Source organism: Sinocyclocheilus grahami, unplaced genomic scaffold, assembly GCF_001515645.1.
Source record: "Sinocyclocheilus grahami isolate Dianchi unplaced genomic scaffold, SAMN03320097.WGS_v1.1 scaffold120.1, whole genome shotgun sequence".
In the NCBI taxonomy this organism is placed as follows: Eukaryota; Metazoa; Chordata; class Actinopteri; order Cypriniformes; family Cyprinidae; genus Sinocyclocheilus; species Sinocyclocheilus grahami.
The window spans coordinates 1,370,421-1,386,093 of NW_015505299.1; the positions used below are offsets into that span (position 1 = coordinate 1,370,421).

General features: G+C 37.7%; 1 protein-coding gene across 2 annotated transcripts; it reads left to right on the top strand.

Moving 5' to 3' along the window:
- Window positions 1-1,052: 1,052 nt before the first annotated feature.
- jdp2a (Jun dimerization protein 2a) lies at window positions 1,053-15,136 on the top strand. 2 transcript variants are annotated; one of them, XM_016278320.1, is made up of 4 exons: window positions 1,053-1,314; window positions 10,226-10,443; window positions 13,707-13,811; window positions 14,333-15,136. In XM_016278320.1, exons 1-4 carry the CDS (start codon window positions 1,224-1,226, stop codon window positions 14,516-14,518), a joined length of 600 nt encoding a protein of 199 aa, XP_016133806.1. In that variant the 5' UTR covers window positions 1,053-1,223; the 3' UTR covers window positions 14,519-15,136. The 2 variants fall into 2 exon arrangements, with proteins under 2 accessions (XP_016133806.1, XP_016133807.1); XM_016278321.1 differs by lacking the exon at window positions 1,053-1,314 and adding an exon at window positions 5,999-6,072.
- Window positions 15,137-15,673: the final 537 nt, after the last annotated feature.

The following is a 15,673-nucleotide window of genomic DNA, read 5'->3' on the forward strand; positions in this document are numbered from 1 at the left end:
TCTATTTGATGCCATGAAAGTTGTGTTTGTTATTATAGCATCACAAATGCTAGATATGGTAGATTTGGTCTGTGCAACTTCAGATCTGTAAAAATGTTTCAGTGTTATTCAGTGTTTTTTCTTCGTTTTCTTCTTTGATAACAGTTAAATTGATTGCCTTCTACCGTGTTTTTGGACATATAGACCAAGGTAATGCCATGGTATTTTATGAACTACTTTAGAGAAACCAATGTAAGCTATATCATATGATGCAGGGGCATCGCTAGACTCATTTTACACTGAAATACCGATGTAGGCTCCCCCAGTAATATATTAGGCTACAGATAAACGCTTGTCTGATGGTGGAGATGACCATACCGAAATGAGGAATAGTTTCCCTGATGATAGTATTTGAGCAGTCATGTCCTGTGTGTTTTCTATCAGCTGTTTAGCCACTTACTAGTGATGCCAGACCGCAAATTTGATCTAATCGGTCAAACGGGTTCATTTCCTGATTGCACACATAGGCTACATCACGGAGACGTCTATTTGACATCTGCAAGACGCATTTTCTAGAGGTTTGCTCATCTGCAATACGACGTTTCCAATCAGATGTCAAATAGACGTTTAGAAAATGTCTTTAAGATGTTTCTGATTTAATGCATGTAAAACTGACATCTTAAAGACGTCTATCAGACGTTTGCACACAGCAGATGCTTTCCAGATGAAGCGATGTGTATTGCGTTTGCAGACTCTCTGGGTTCGGACAGTACAGGTTTGTCAAACTGTAACGGGATCCTTTAAAAGTCAGAAAGCGAAAGGAGCAATGCATGAGCTCCAATTGCTGGATGTTTACCTACAAAGCAACTCTATTGTTGGTGCAGCTTGTGCATTGCAGGCAAAGGGTTTATGGATATCCATGTATCATGCATCCATAATAACAGCATCTAAACATGGGGACGCTTTTTTGGTGAAAGGTTAGGAATGCTCCTGGTACATATCAGTCACCACAGCACTGTACTGTTCAAGGACCTTCAGCTTGGCAGCTGAGAGCATGTAAAGCGCTGACGGTGAACGCAATGTTTGTTTTCTGGTTTCTAAGGGGTGGAGCGAGCCTGCTCCTGGCTTCTCCACTTCTCCATGTGTGTTTTCCCTGCAGCTCATTTCTCATCCTCCCTGCTGACGTCTGACTTCCGCATTCCTCGCTCTTCCCGATCAGGGATCAGCGCTCCAGACCCGAGCTGATGCAACGATCCCCGCTCTTCAAGATCTACTCGCGACCTCCGGCTGACGTCACAAAGGGACTCCACTCGCCCACCTCGAGACCAAAGTCAGGTAAGAGCGCAACTTTGGCAACTTTTGCACGGCTTCGAGTCCGGCCGCTGCGTTTCTCCATGGCTGTGTCTCAAAGCGGGGAGAGCCGCCTAGACAGGGCGCATTATTGCGCATCTCGGGCGCGCAGCAGCGTTTTTGGGCATCGTGCGCGCGTTCTGTTTCTGCTGCGCCCCCGAGATGCGCAAAAATGCAGTGCATGTAGGGGGCTCGCTAGGTGTTGGGACACAGCCCAAGTGTATGCAAGCGCAAAATGGTACATTGCAAAATAAGTAACGTGGGCATTTCATATTTGAATAACAGCAGTGTATTCTATTGCTATGGCTGCATACTTAAATACCTCGTTATTTCCAGATTTGAACGCATTTCACTCGGCCATGTCCATCTCTAGTTGTAGCCTACATAGGGAATGCTCACTTCCTAATATAGCGCGTTAATGATGATGATGATGGTGATGCTGGGACAGAAAGACTCGACACCGCTGTAAGCTGAAGTTCATGTTGCATAAGAGAAACTTCCGCTTTGAGATCATTGAGTCACTGTAGGGCGTGGTGCATATATGCACGTTCATATTTTGATTATCTTTGCATTAATGCTTTACTCTGTTGTCCGCTGTCACTGTGCATATAGGCTCGTGCAATGCCTGTGTGGTAATGGCGCGTGAATCCTGTAGACACGAACTCAAATATAACATTCAAATATATCCAAAATAAGTGGTTAACATATACAATAAGTAACACAAGTGTGAGACCACTAGTGAAATGCTATTTTGCATTGTTCTAGATTAATATAAATGAATAAATAAAAATAAGAGTTTGAGTGAAAAGTCATATTTGAATTTGAGAATGTGTCATTTCAGTATTTATTGTGGGTCTCTTTTGCTTTGATGACAGCAGCACTGAAACTGACATGAACAAAACAAGATGATCATGTTCCCCAGCATTGTTTGAGATTATCCGAAAAGCATCTTGAACCTTAAGGGAATCAACAGTTCTTATGATCAACTTTGTATATATTTTAATATCTGTGGTCTCTTGCATTTGATATCAATGTAAGGGTCTGGCGTGATGCTTTCCCCTTGAATGCTCTGAGCATTACAACAAAGTTAAATGAACTGCGGTGCTCTTTGTAGATAAACAATGCGCAGCAAGCATTTTCAGTAGTTCAGTAAAGGGTTTCAGTTCCACTCAAAAAGAAGTGGGCGATAAAATCTGGAAGCAATGTGTGAAACTGCTTCTCATTGCATAAGAGTGCTATTATAACTGCACGCATAATGATTTCTGAGCTGGTTTTGGGGAGAAATGTTCAGATGCTGTGGAACAGATTTGAACATGATCAAATGTGTTAAAGGTGACATATCATGAAAATCGGACTTTTCCAGGTGTTAAGTGCTATAATCAGGTCTCCGGTGCATCTACCAACCAAGGAAATGTGAAAAAGATTAACCCAGTAACTTTGTTTTGGGAAGCCTTTTTCTGCAAGCGTCTGAGAAAACCAGCGTGTCTGATTTCGCTCCCTTGGTGACGTGGCAAAGGGATCTCATTATAATATTACCGTCCCTTAATCTGTGAGTTTCCACCCACGGCGCCGTCATTGTGATTTCGCAAGCGACAACGGTGTATTAGTTCTAATGTCATGATGAAAGTGGAGCTAAAAGTACTACATAATGTAGCTAAATGCATAATGAAATATTGCAGAAACAACAATGAAAACACGGGCAGGCATTCAAATTCTTTTGTTCATATACATTATTTTAAGTCTTGTTGTTAAAAATAAATACTTCACTTCAGCAAAATCCAATCGTAAATCGTTGACTTGTGTTCTCGTGCATTGTACTGCAGAATCTATATGATAGCATTACTGTATTTGTGGATCACTTATCTGAAATCTTTCAAGACGTATTTCTTTAGAAACAATTTAAACGTCATTTGATGTCTGGAAAAGCTTTGCTTAGTGTTAGTTTTGAAGCACTGATGTTGGATGAAATTTCAGTGACTTTTATACTTAGAAACAGTGGAAAAATGACTCCGCTTTCATGTTTCAAAAAAGCTTCCATTGCGCTTTTCCTTGTCGGACTAAATGAACCTCATGAATGGTTGATTTGATGCCGTACAGATGCAGAAGTATAGCGCTACTCACATTATGCACTTGAGAGATTCGACTTACAATCGATTCCAGTAAGACGTTAGTATGTTGTTATGCTAACAATATGATACTCCAGTAAGCATGTAAATGCACAGCACACACGGATACAGTTCACATCATTTCTTTAGCGTGTTACACCGCATTCCTCCCTGGACCTTTGCAGAACTGCTGTCCACAATAATGGGGTGATCGATCAATTAGAGCGACACATAATCTGTGATAATGGAGCAAAGTATTAATATGAAATGTGTTAACGGTGGCAGCGGAGAGAGTGTTAGCGAGGACGGCGCTCTCAATCACAGCACTCTATAGGACTCTCCAGTGCAAATCTAAACAAAGAGAACAGTGTTGTATTCTGTTTATTTTTCCAAATCCTTCATGCTGTCATTCCCTCAATACATACTTGTCTTGACTGGTTCGTATGAAGTGTTATTTGGAAGTGTGCTAAAAGTTTCAGAGATGGTGAATTTTATGGTGAAAATCGTTTTTCCATTGGGGCTTTCAGTGAGACGGCTTGTGTTGATTGAGACAGAAAGACGGCTCACCTCATACACCTTCTAAAAGCCCAGAATATCCAACATGCTCATGAAACACGCTTGATCACGTGCTACTGATGAATATATTGCAGAAATACAGACTGAAGTTATGCATCCGGGGGTTTTGAGTTAGTTGTTCAGTTTGTGTCTATATGGAATATAAGCTCACTACATACTGAACACTGCACAGTGTGCACTCAGTACGGATTACTATATTTTAATTGCAGCAGCATGCAACGCTGCGTGTCTCACATTTGGCAGTTTGATCACTGGTAAGTACAAATAGCTCTGAAACTATTTCCAAATTAGTGAACTACATTTTCTGAGGAACAAAATATTAAAGGGGTCATATGATGCTGCTAAAAAGAACATTATTTTGTGTATTTGGTGTAATGAAATGTGGTTTAAGGTTAAAAAAACACATTATTTTCCACATACTGTACATTATTGTTTCTCCTCTATGCCCCAAATTTCTGAAACGTGTCGATTTTAAAACATATTTACAGTCTGTGAGTCAGAACAGCCGGTATTTTAGTGTAACGTTACTCTCCCAGGATCAGGAAACAGTCCTCCATAAAATGCGCTGCACACATCTGAATATTTGGGTTGAAGTGTTCTGGAACAGTGTTGTAAATACAACTTAACCACTGATTTGTAGTCGTGTCCTCTTTTGGAAGACCAAACAAAGTAGTTTCGCTTTCACAACGAAGCACACAGCGTCTTCACGACATGGCGGCAGCAACAATACTACAGCGAGACTAAAAGTTACGCCGCCTTTCTTTGCGTGAACATTTGGGCGGCGTTATGCAAATCTTCCCACATAGTGATGTAGACATGTGGGGGCGTGTTAGAACGAGTCGTTTTAGGTAGGCGTGGTTAACTCTTAACTTTTATAAAGAATATCTCTTTGGATTTGAGACTTTAGTCTTTGCAACTTTACAGATCTTCTTTATGCACCAAGAGCTTGTAACACTCCAAAGAGAAAGGAACAATTGAAATCGCATCATATGACCCCTTTAATGTGTTTTGAGTTTTGTTTACCTGTTTCTGCGAGGCTGCTGAGGTGTTCTGGGTGGTATATCTGTGTGATATTTTGTAGTAATACACTTTAATTATTTTTATTATTTTTACTGAAACCAAAACTAAAATGTTAATTTAGTCAAGAAACGAAACCTAGTTAATTTAATAATCAATAAATCAGTTTTTTTAATATAAAAAAAAATCAAAATGTTTTATACAAGTTGTATATATATATATATAAATCAAGGCCCTTTTTATATCAACTTTTTAATGATATATTCGATTAATTGTGCAGCCACTGAGACACTCAGTGAATATTACGACACATTAAAGAGCCACACATTTATTGATTGTATTTCATGACAAAATTGACAGCAAATCTGAGCGTTTGTTTCATATCAAAAGCAACAAAGCACAAAGCTTATTGCGATTATTGCATGACAGGTGTGCTACAGATAATGTTTACTGATAGTTTGTTCACACATTAACTGAAAACAGCACAAATTTAATTTACCTGTTATAGTTTATCCACGTTGTGTGAACATAATAAACACTGACAACATCAAAAACACCATTGAATAAGCACTGCACCATGATTTTGGTCATCCAAAACTGTTTCAACTGAAAACAAAATGGATATAACCAGACTTTATATCTTAATTTTGCATCTCAAGTAAATGCATCTTGATTTAAGGATGTTTAGATATTTGCACTGGAAAACAAGACAGAGGATGATATTTATTTTTTGCAGCGAATGCAACATTTAATGCCACGACTATATAAAGAATTTCTGCTCCAAGACTAAAAGAGGCTTTAAGCTAATTAATGCTTTTTATGATCAGCAGAAACCCTGATGAGAACACGAGTGCACATCATTCCAAACACAATGGAATTGAGTTATTTTACAAAGAAAAGCATTGCTTAAAATTAGTTGTGTATTTGGTAATTTAATTAAAAAAATAAGTCCGCAGTGGACACAAGCACTTCAGCAACAACAAGACAAGAGACGCTGTGAATGAGCACATCTGCAGTAGCCTTCATTGAACAGATTCCATTACAGGTAATGTTTTCATGCATTGTGTTATATGTTTCGTTTCATACAAACATTAAATACATTTTCAGCCGGATATTCATGGCTGCTGTAATTTGGTGTAACAAGGTCTCTAGATATGACTCGGCCCCTTCTTGAATTAAACATTTTCACTCATTTTATTAAACTCACAATTCTCCTTAAAAAGCCACATAATTTAAGGCATCAATCTCTGACACAAATGATGCATGACGAGCGACGTGCCCGTGTTAGTAGCCTACTTGGGGTTAGGGATTTGTTTAAATGACTAACTCTCGGTATGAGCAATGATAGCTTGCCTTAGTAAAGACTAATTAAACTTCCTCTGAGTCAGAAGTGTTGTTTGTGTCTTGCAGCGGTTTACATATGGCAGTGATTGCTTGTGTCATCGTGCGGCCGTTTCTTCAAGAAGAACTTTCATGCAGTTGGTCACTTCCTGCAGTTCATCTGTCTGTGAGGATGCGTGACGCGAACAGGCTGTGAGAATGTCCTCTCAAACTTATTGTTTTGTGAAATGCACAAAATGCACACTTTATCTGAAAGGTTTTGATTTGAGGAGGACTTATGTCGGCCGATGACATTGTCCTGTTCCTCTGCGGCCACATTCCTCTCGGCTGACACGGAGAACAGTGCGCAGATTTGGACGGAGGAAACATTGGTAGCGGGCGGATCTTGGCTGACGCTCTCAGTTTGTGTCTCTACGGCTTAAACGAGAATGTGTCTGGGTCTAGTTTTGTGCCTTTCACATAAAAAAGAGGAAAAAGAGTAGCTTCTCTTGCTAAGGGTCTGTAAGTGCTCGTATTCCGTACATTTGTCAGATGTGGAGAGAGATATTGGATATCTTACTGTATGTGCAGAATGGGCAGTGCATTATATACAACATTACTGTTGGTTATTTTAAAAGCAAAAAAAGTAGGCTGTTGGTAAGTTCTTTATTATTGTCTGAGAAAATCTGCATGATGGGTTCCAATGACAAAAGCCTGCTGCTTTTCTAGAAAGATTCTAGAAAAGATAAGTCGTTAAATCATGGATTTGTAAAATATCATCTACTTTGCATTACTTTTCTTTTGAAGTCTATCACACAGCAGTGATAAAAGCGACAACAGTCAGTCAGTGCATGTGTTTAAGTCGGCATGTTCTGCGTGTCTCTGTGCGAATGAATGCTGTGGTTTCGTCTGATACACAAACTCAAACACACGCGACGCTCGCAGTGTTTTCAGCGTCTGCGTCTCACTATATGAGGACATGAACACATGAACGTCATCTCTTCATCGCTCTGAGAGTCACTTCAGCAGCTTTTGCTTTGAGAAAAACTACCGTCAAACACACACTGAACCTGAAAGTAAAACTGAAAGACTTTCACGACAAGCCGTCAAAAGTCTGGTTTAACTTGAAGAAATTATGGCAGAAATATATTTTTAACACTTTGCAATAAGGTTCCATTAGTTAATGTTGGTCGATGTATTAACTTACGTGAATAAGCAATGAACAATACATTTATTACAGTATTTATTCATCTTTGTTAATGTTAGTTAATGAAAATACAGTCGTTCATTGTTAGTTCATGTTAATTCACACTGCATTAACTAATGTTAACAAGCACAACTTTTGATTTTAATAATGCTTTTGTAAATGTTGAAATTACCATTTACACAGAAGTATTCTTCATGCTTAGTTCATGTTAACTAAAGTAGTTAACTAATGTTAACTAATGAACCTTATTGTAAAGTGTTACAAATATATTACTATTGCATACTAAAATAGAATTCTCAAAGTAATACTACTAATAAAAATAACTTCAAGGAATATCATACAACCAAGGTATTTTAAATTAATTTATACGGTTCTGTTGTGCAGCATCTGATAAAATGGAAAAAATTATTTAGGGGAAAATAAAATAAAAATTTCACATGGCCCTAAATTAAAAGGAATCATATTTTGTGGAGTTTAATTGTGAACAAACAAAGTTAAGTTTACATTTAATCTCAAGGTCTAACAAGCATGTGGAAAGCATTTCCTTCCCTATTAATGGTACATATTGATATAGTATATTATGGAAAAAATATTGTGATGACACTAAAGCGTGAAAAGTATCTTGAAGGTGGATTGATTTTTACCACAATCAATTGATTTAATCACCACAATAACTAGCGCCACACAGCATGGTAATCTTGGTAATAGATGCAACTAATTCAAATTAAATTTACGTACACAAATGTGACAAATTCTTCATGTCAAATGAGGCGGTGTGCTACGTATCAGTCGAAACGCGATACTATTTCATCAGGACATTTGTAAAGTAATTCAGGGATGCTTGTAAAGTTTATTGTTAATTTGCACAGGATATACAGCTTGTCATTTGACCTCACAAAATAAATGTATGTGTGTTATTAAAAAGTAGAGTATATTTAGGATTATTAGCAGAAATTCATTTGAATGCAATATGCGACTAGTATTATAATACAATCCTCTAAAATTCATAAATGCATAAATCTGTATTCAAAATAAACAGGCATATAAATATATATAAGCAAACATATTCTGATAAGTCTTGTCTGTCAGCTGACAATCAGAGGTGTCTCTCAGGAATCAGATTGCAAAGTATCTTGAAGGTGGATTGATTTTTACCACAATAACTAGCGCCACACAGCATGGTAATCTTGGTAATAGACGCAACTAATTCAAATTAAATTTACGTACACAAATGTGACAAATTCTTCATGTCAAATGAGGCGGTGTGCTACGTATCAGTCGAAACGCGATACTATTTCATCAGGACATTTGTAAAGTAATTCAGGGATGCTTGTAAAGTTTATTGTTAATTTGCACAGGATATACAGCTTGTCATTTGACCTCACAAAATAAATGTATGTGTGTTATTAAAAAGTAGAGTATATTTAGGATTATTAGCAGAAATTCATTTGAATGCAATATGCGACTAGTATTATAATACAATCCTCTAAAATTCATAAATGCATAAATCTGTATTCAAAATAAACAGGCATATAAATATATATAAGCAAACATATTCTGATAAGTCTTGTCTGTCAGCTGATCTGATGTTTGCTACTTGAATGCAAGATGAATGTAACTTGCTCTCATTTTTAATAAGCAGGAACAATTCCTCACTCCATATAAATAAACAATTACAGTACAATTGGATATGTAATGTGCATTCTTTTGTTCACTTCACAAGAATTTAACATAAGAATGTTATCACATGTAGAAAATGACTTATTGGTAAATTGAGTGTTTCACAAATATGTGTTCATAAAAAACACATATATTAATATGTTAACTGATGTATTCATGGAATGCAATGGATGACTTTGGATAAAGTAGTTTTGAATTAGAGTTTCTGCCAGATGCACAAAGTTGCTTTCCAAAACCTTCACCCTCTCTGTTCCTCTCTGGTGGAATGAGTTTCCAACCAATCACAACTTCATCAGCTGAAGACACACCTTTTCCACCAGCATTTAACCACTCCACAACTCTAATCCAATGCTCCAGCTTCTTTCCTCGCTTTGAATTTCTCTTCTGCTCTAGCTTGTTTCCTAATCTAGCTTTCTAATAAACGTGGCATTGGATACTGCGAATATTGTTGGCTCTATGACAGATCGCTTGTAAGTCACTTTGGATAAAAGCATCAGCTAAATACATAAATGTAAATTCATTTGTGGGAATCAGTTCAAACTGTTTGAATGAACGGATTCGAATCCTTGATTCATTTGCATCGTCATTCAGAAATGCAGTGGCATGTTTAAAATGAAAATGTTATAGTATGCTGGTAAATATTGCTGTTTTTATGTGTTGTGATATAGCTTATATGAAAAAGACTGTCATTGCTTAAATGTTAATGTAGTGAAAACTTCGCAGAAAACATGCGTGTAATGGGCCACAGCGGCTGTTTGGCTGAAATGATGGTTTCTCTGGTTAAAAAGAGATCACCATTTTAGGCTATTTCAGAGCAAATGCAAAAATGTTGAGATATATACAGAATATAATCTAAAATATATTAAGGTAATTTTTGTAGCTATTTAAAAAGGCCTTAGTGATGTGTAATCAAACTCTAACCTCAGTCAGAGTGTAATAATATAATTTAAAAGACAACTTCTTTCATAAATGCCACTACTCTTTTCTGCAGCTGTGGTCACGGGCGTTTGTGACATGATGCCGGGACAGATACCGGACCCCTCGGTGACCGCTGGCTCGCTGCCCAGTCTGGGCCCTCTAGCGGGCATTTCTGCCACCACACTGACTGAACACCTGAAATACGCCGACCTCTGCAACCTTGGGGTCATGCTGTCCCCGTTACATCTACTGGGGAAGCTGGGGAAGCGGACGCTCCCTATTAAAGCCGAGGTGAGCACCTTTCATCCTTTAGCTTGGAGAACAAATTTAGAGTCATCTGTAGGAAGAAGCACTGTTGTATTATTTGCTTGAGCTAGTACACATCAGTGTGAGCCAGTCTGTTTCATATATGCATCTAAATGATTCATCTGCAGGAAACCCAAACCCGATAGCGGAGCTGTAAACTGATTTAATCAACTGGATTCAATCAGGTGTATTAAAAAGAGTTAAGTGTTGCTTGTGTGCTTTATTGTTCACTCCATTATTTGATATTTCTTTCCAAACGTCTCCAGCACATGCACTGTAAAAATGATTTTTCAATGTTGTGAATAAAGATTATTGGAGTATTTTTACAGCATTTCTACTTTTAAAAAAAGCACGTTTAACTGTTGTTTGCCTTTACTTTGTAATTATTATAAAAATTTCTGAATGAAGTTTCAAAGTAAATCTTACATCACATTGTTAGTATGCACACCTGGCACAATATTGTGCATACTTATCAAACTGCAGGGACTCCATCTAGTGGCTAGAAAGTGACTGTTCAAACAAAAGACTCTTGCTGCGTCCCGATTCGCCTACTTAAAGTATGTACTCTTTTGGTGAAGAAAAAGAACACGCTTTTGAGTGTGCAGTAGAAAAGTAGGCAAGCTTTTGGGACAAACTCTCATGTCATATAATGGGCTCAGTCGCATAATTACACGCACCCTGTCACTGTAAGCTGGCCTGTCAATCATCTTGTCACAGTTAACATCCTCCACATTTCATTTCATTTAACTTCCTACCGTATCGGAGAGAAATGAAGAGGCACGTTGATCTGCGAGCCGCGGGTCTTTATGCAGAGAACTCTGCTCAGATTTTCTGCATAATAATGCATTTAAAAGTTAACGACCAAACAGATGTTTGTAATAGTTTACATTACAACTCAAACCCGTTTATCTAAACCTGTGGTTCCCAACCCTGGTCCTGGAGGCACCCCAACACTGCATGTCTCCTTAATCAAACACACCTGATTCAGGTCATCAGCTCATTAGTAGAGACTCCAAGACAGGGCTGTCCAAACTCGGTCCTGGAGGGCCGGTGTCCTGCAGAGTTTAGCTCCAACTTGCCTCAACACACCTGACTGGAAGTTTCTACGCCTAGTAAGAGCTTGATTAGCTGGTTCAGGTGTGTTTGATTGGGGTTGGAGCTAAACTCTGCAGGACACCGGCCCTCCAGGACCGAGTTTGGACAGCCCTGCTCCAAGACCTGAAATTGGTGCATCATAGAAAGGAGACATGCAAAATGTGCAGCGTTGGGGTGCCTCAAGGACCAGGGTTGGGAACCACTGATTTAAACCTCTCTACTTCACCTTCGGTAGCGCACATCCGCCATGTTTGCAGTTTTTTATGCTCTTTATTCATGTTTGTAGTTCTCAACCAAATCATTCACCAAAGCGCAATGGATTGTGGGTAATATTAGCCATCAGAGTGTGCACGGATCCACACTTCAAAAATCGACCTGAAATAGCAGACCATCCGGGGACTTCTGGCTTACTCTTTTTAACGTACTATGCTTTCGGACACACTTATTCTAATCTCACGTACTATTTAGGATGGATAGGATGAACATTGGGACACAGGGTTTGAATAAAAAAAAAACTGTAAATGAAACATCAAAGCAGAATGCAGTGTGGTTTGGCCCAACCATATCAAGCTATGGTTAACACTTTATTTTAAGGTGTCCTTGTTACAGTGTGATTATACATTCAAGTACTGAGTAATATTAATGAACTACATGCACTTACTAAATGGTTAGGGTTGGGATTAGGGTTTGGTTTAGGGATACTTGCATGTAATTATGCATAATTGTTATTATAATAGTAAGTACATGTAACATGTGCAACAAGGACACCTTAAAATAAAGTGTTACCCAAGCTAGTTTTACACAGTGACAGATAATGACTTAAATATGCAGTTACATCTCATATTCATTTCAATTATTATGACATATTTTATATTGAATTATTTATTTTTAAGTTATTACATTCCCTGCCTTTTCATTTAGTTGCATGTTGGGTGCGAATAGCAACAGGTTCTCGTTTGGGAAAACAGTGGAGGGAGAACATTCATACTGACTGAACAGCTGTTACTGTTATAGGAATAGTTCAACCAAAGAATGATAATTTGCTGAAAATACACTCGACCTGCAGGTCATCCAAGATTAGGATGAGTTTGTTTCTTCATCAGGGTTGGAGAAATGCAGCACTGCATCAGTGTCTCAGCAATGGATGCTCTGCAGTGAATGGGTGCCGTCAGAATGAGAGTCCAAACAGCTGATAAAAACATCACAATAATCCACAGCACTCCAGTCCATCAGTTAACATCTGGAGAAGCCAGAATTAAATCAAAAGTAAAACAGGAGAGAAATCTGCACAGATCAAGCACCGTTTACAAGCTAAAACAGCTCTAAACAAATATGTGGCTGGATTTTGATGTGAGAGACAACAGCAGATGCACTTTTTCACTGGAGGAAGCGTTATTATGGATTATTTTGGTCAGAAGCAGTGATTAAAAACATCTTAATGCTGGATTTGTTTCAGCTTTTGTCAGACGTTAACTGATGGACTGGAGTGCTGTGGATTATTGTGATGTTTTTATCAGCTGTTTGGACTCTCATTCTGACGGCACCCATTCACTGCAGAGCATCCATTGCTGAGACACTGATGCAGTGCTACATTTCTCCAGATCTGATGAAGAAACAAACTCATCCTAATTTTGGATGAACTGAGGGTGAGCGCATTTCAATTTTTGGTGAACTATTCCTTTAATGCAGACCGATTGAATGTTATTCAATGGAAAATTTTGTATTAAAGCTCATGACTTGGCGTTATTATTACTCACTTCCGATGAAAGCTAAAATGCTGCTGCGGGCTACACAAGCATTTCATAATCGTCATCCATCCAACACTTTGGAAAATTAACAAAATACGATGTCACTTAGTGGTCAAAAAGTATTAAGCTGTTAATGATGATAAATATACTCAGTTGTTTTTAAATTCACCAGCAGGGACAAATGTGCATTAGTGTTATTCTTGGCTCCATAATTTTTTACTCTTATTGTATTATTAATTTTTATATTGCATGCAAGTTCCTTGAATTTAAATGTGAATTGAATGTTTTAAACCGGTTTTCTAAACAAAGTACTTTAATGGCACATACTCATTTTGTAAGTAATGTAGTGTATAAACAGACCTATAAAAACCTTCGTTTTCTTATTTTGCTGTTGCTGTTATACAGAAAGATGAAGAGGAAGACCGGAGGAAAAGAAGGAGAGAGAAAAACAAAGTGGCTGCAGCAAGATGTCGAAACAAAAAGAAAGAAAGAACAGAGTATCTACAAAGGGTAAGTCGTCTGTAAAAGCCTCAGTCAGTGTTGGGGAAAGTTACTTTAAAGTAATGCATTACAATATTGCGTTACTTCATTAAAAAGTAACTAATTGAGTTACTTTTTATGGAAAGTAATGCATTACATTACTTTTGTGTTACTTTTGGTCACCTGAGCTGGGCTTGCGTATTTCTTTTTAATAACAAAAAAAGCCCCAAAAGATATAACTGTAAACGCCCTTTCACACCAAAAGTGAAATTAATAAGCCTCAGGCTAAAGAAAGTGCCTCGGTACCTCACTCCCAATTTCTCTCACCACGGGACGGGATAGGTGTCAGTCAATAAATGGGAAAACAAAGTAACTTGCGTTACTTATTTCAAAAAGTAACTTTCTTGTGAATTTAAAAGTAATGCATTACTTTGCTAGTTACTTGAATAAGTAATCGGATTACATAACTTGCGTTACCCCCAACACTGGCCTCAGTTCTGTATCAACAGATAGCACGAGTGTATTGATGTGCCTTCAACTCTTCACTGAAGGAATCGGAGCGTCTAGAGATGATGAACTCGGAGCTGAAAGCACAGATCGAGGAGCTAAAGCACGAACGACAGCAGCTCATACTGATGCTCAATCGCCATCGGCCCACCTGCATCGTGAGTACAGACAGCATCAAGACGCCTGAGAAAGAGGCCAACCCTCTGCTGGAGCAGGTGGAGGCCAAATGAGAAGGAACCACGCATTTCCATGTTACTGTTTACAGGTCAGCTCGTCTCCAGCTCGCTGAAGCACTTGGACATTTTAGGAAAGAGAGAATGGCGTCGCTGACCTGCGAGGTTGGAGTTTTGCGGCTAAACGAAGCAAAAAGAAAAACACACAGATGGCCTCATTAAACTGGGCTGTGTTTTGGTAGTTACAAACTTTTGTGGGATAGTTTTTTTCCTGTAAAAGTGTTTTTTTTGTGGTCATAAAGTGCCTTATTTTAGTCCATTTAGTTTTTTCGAAAGAATTGTCTATAGGTTGTTCTGAATTGATGAAAACACTCATTGAATGGTTGGACATGCATGTTGTGGGCTTGTCATGTTAACCGGATGATTCTTCACGGACTGTCTCAACATTTATTCACCATTTGTTGCCTTCAGTTGTTGTTTTTTTTTTTCCTCTGACGCAGGCGTCATGTATGCACATATGTATGAACTGTTTACATCTTGCCAATTTATTATAGTTATGTAGTATATAAATATATATATGATTTTTATACTTCTTGTACATGGACTTATCACTAGATGTGATACATTTTATGCAACAATTTCATAACCTCTATTTCTGTGACTTATTCAATATGTTGTATAGCTGTGAAAACTGCAAACAATTATTAAACAAGTGATTTCCAAAGTCATTTTGCAATGCTCAACATTTTTGGAGTTGGTCAACCTGGAGCCGTTTACTGTACATGTTACAACATTCAGTTTAATTTTCATTTCACCTTTTTCTTGACACACAGGCAGAGTAAATATATCAAATAAAACAACACAATCAGGAAAGGCAGCTAAGGATAGAATCAGAGCTGCTTGATTTACAAAAACGTGCTTCAAATCTCTATTTCTCAAACTTTTTAGTTTGTTTTTCCACTGTTAGCCCCATCAGCAGGATTACAATAAACCGTTTTTATATTAAATCATATTATACCTGATACTATTTATTTAAATATATATATATTTTATAAATATATTATAAAAAAACAGACATATTATACCACACATGTCATGCATACATGTTTACAAAATGTGCACATTATATTTCACTTTTTTTTTTTTTTTTTTTTTTTTTTTTTTTTGGAATTGTTTATTTGTTTTATTTCAATTTTTTTTTTTTTAAAAAAA

Bases quoted from the DNA above. Each gene is read 5' to 3' on its own strand.
- jdp2a (XM_016278320.1), top strand. From the start codon at position 1,224: ATGCAACGATCCCCGCTCTTCAAGATCTACTCGCGACCTCCGGCTGAC. The intron at 1,315-10,225 runs GTAAGAGCGCAA...TCTTTTCTGCAG, and splicing joins CACCTCGAGACCAAAGTCAG to CTGTGGTCACGGGCGTTTGT. The intron at 13,812-14,332 runs GTAAGTCGTCTG...TCTTCACTGAAG, and splicing joins GAACAGAGTATCTACAAAGG to GAATCGGAGCGTCTAGAGAT.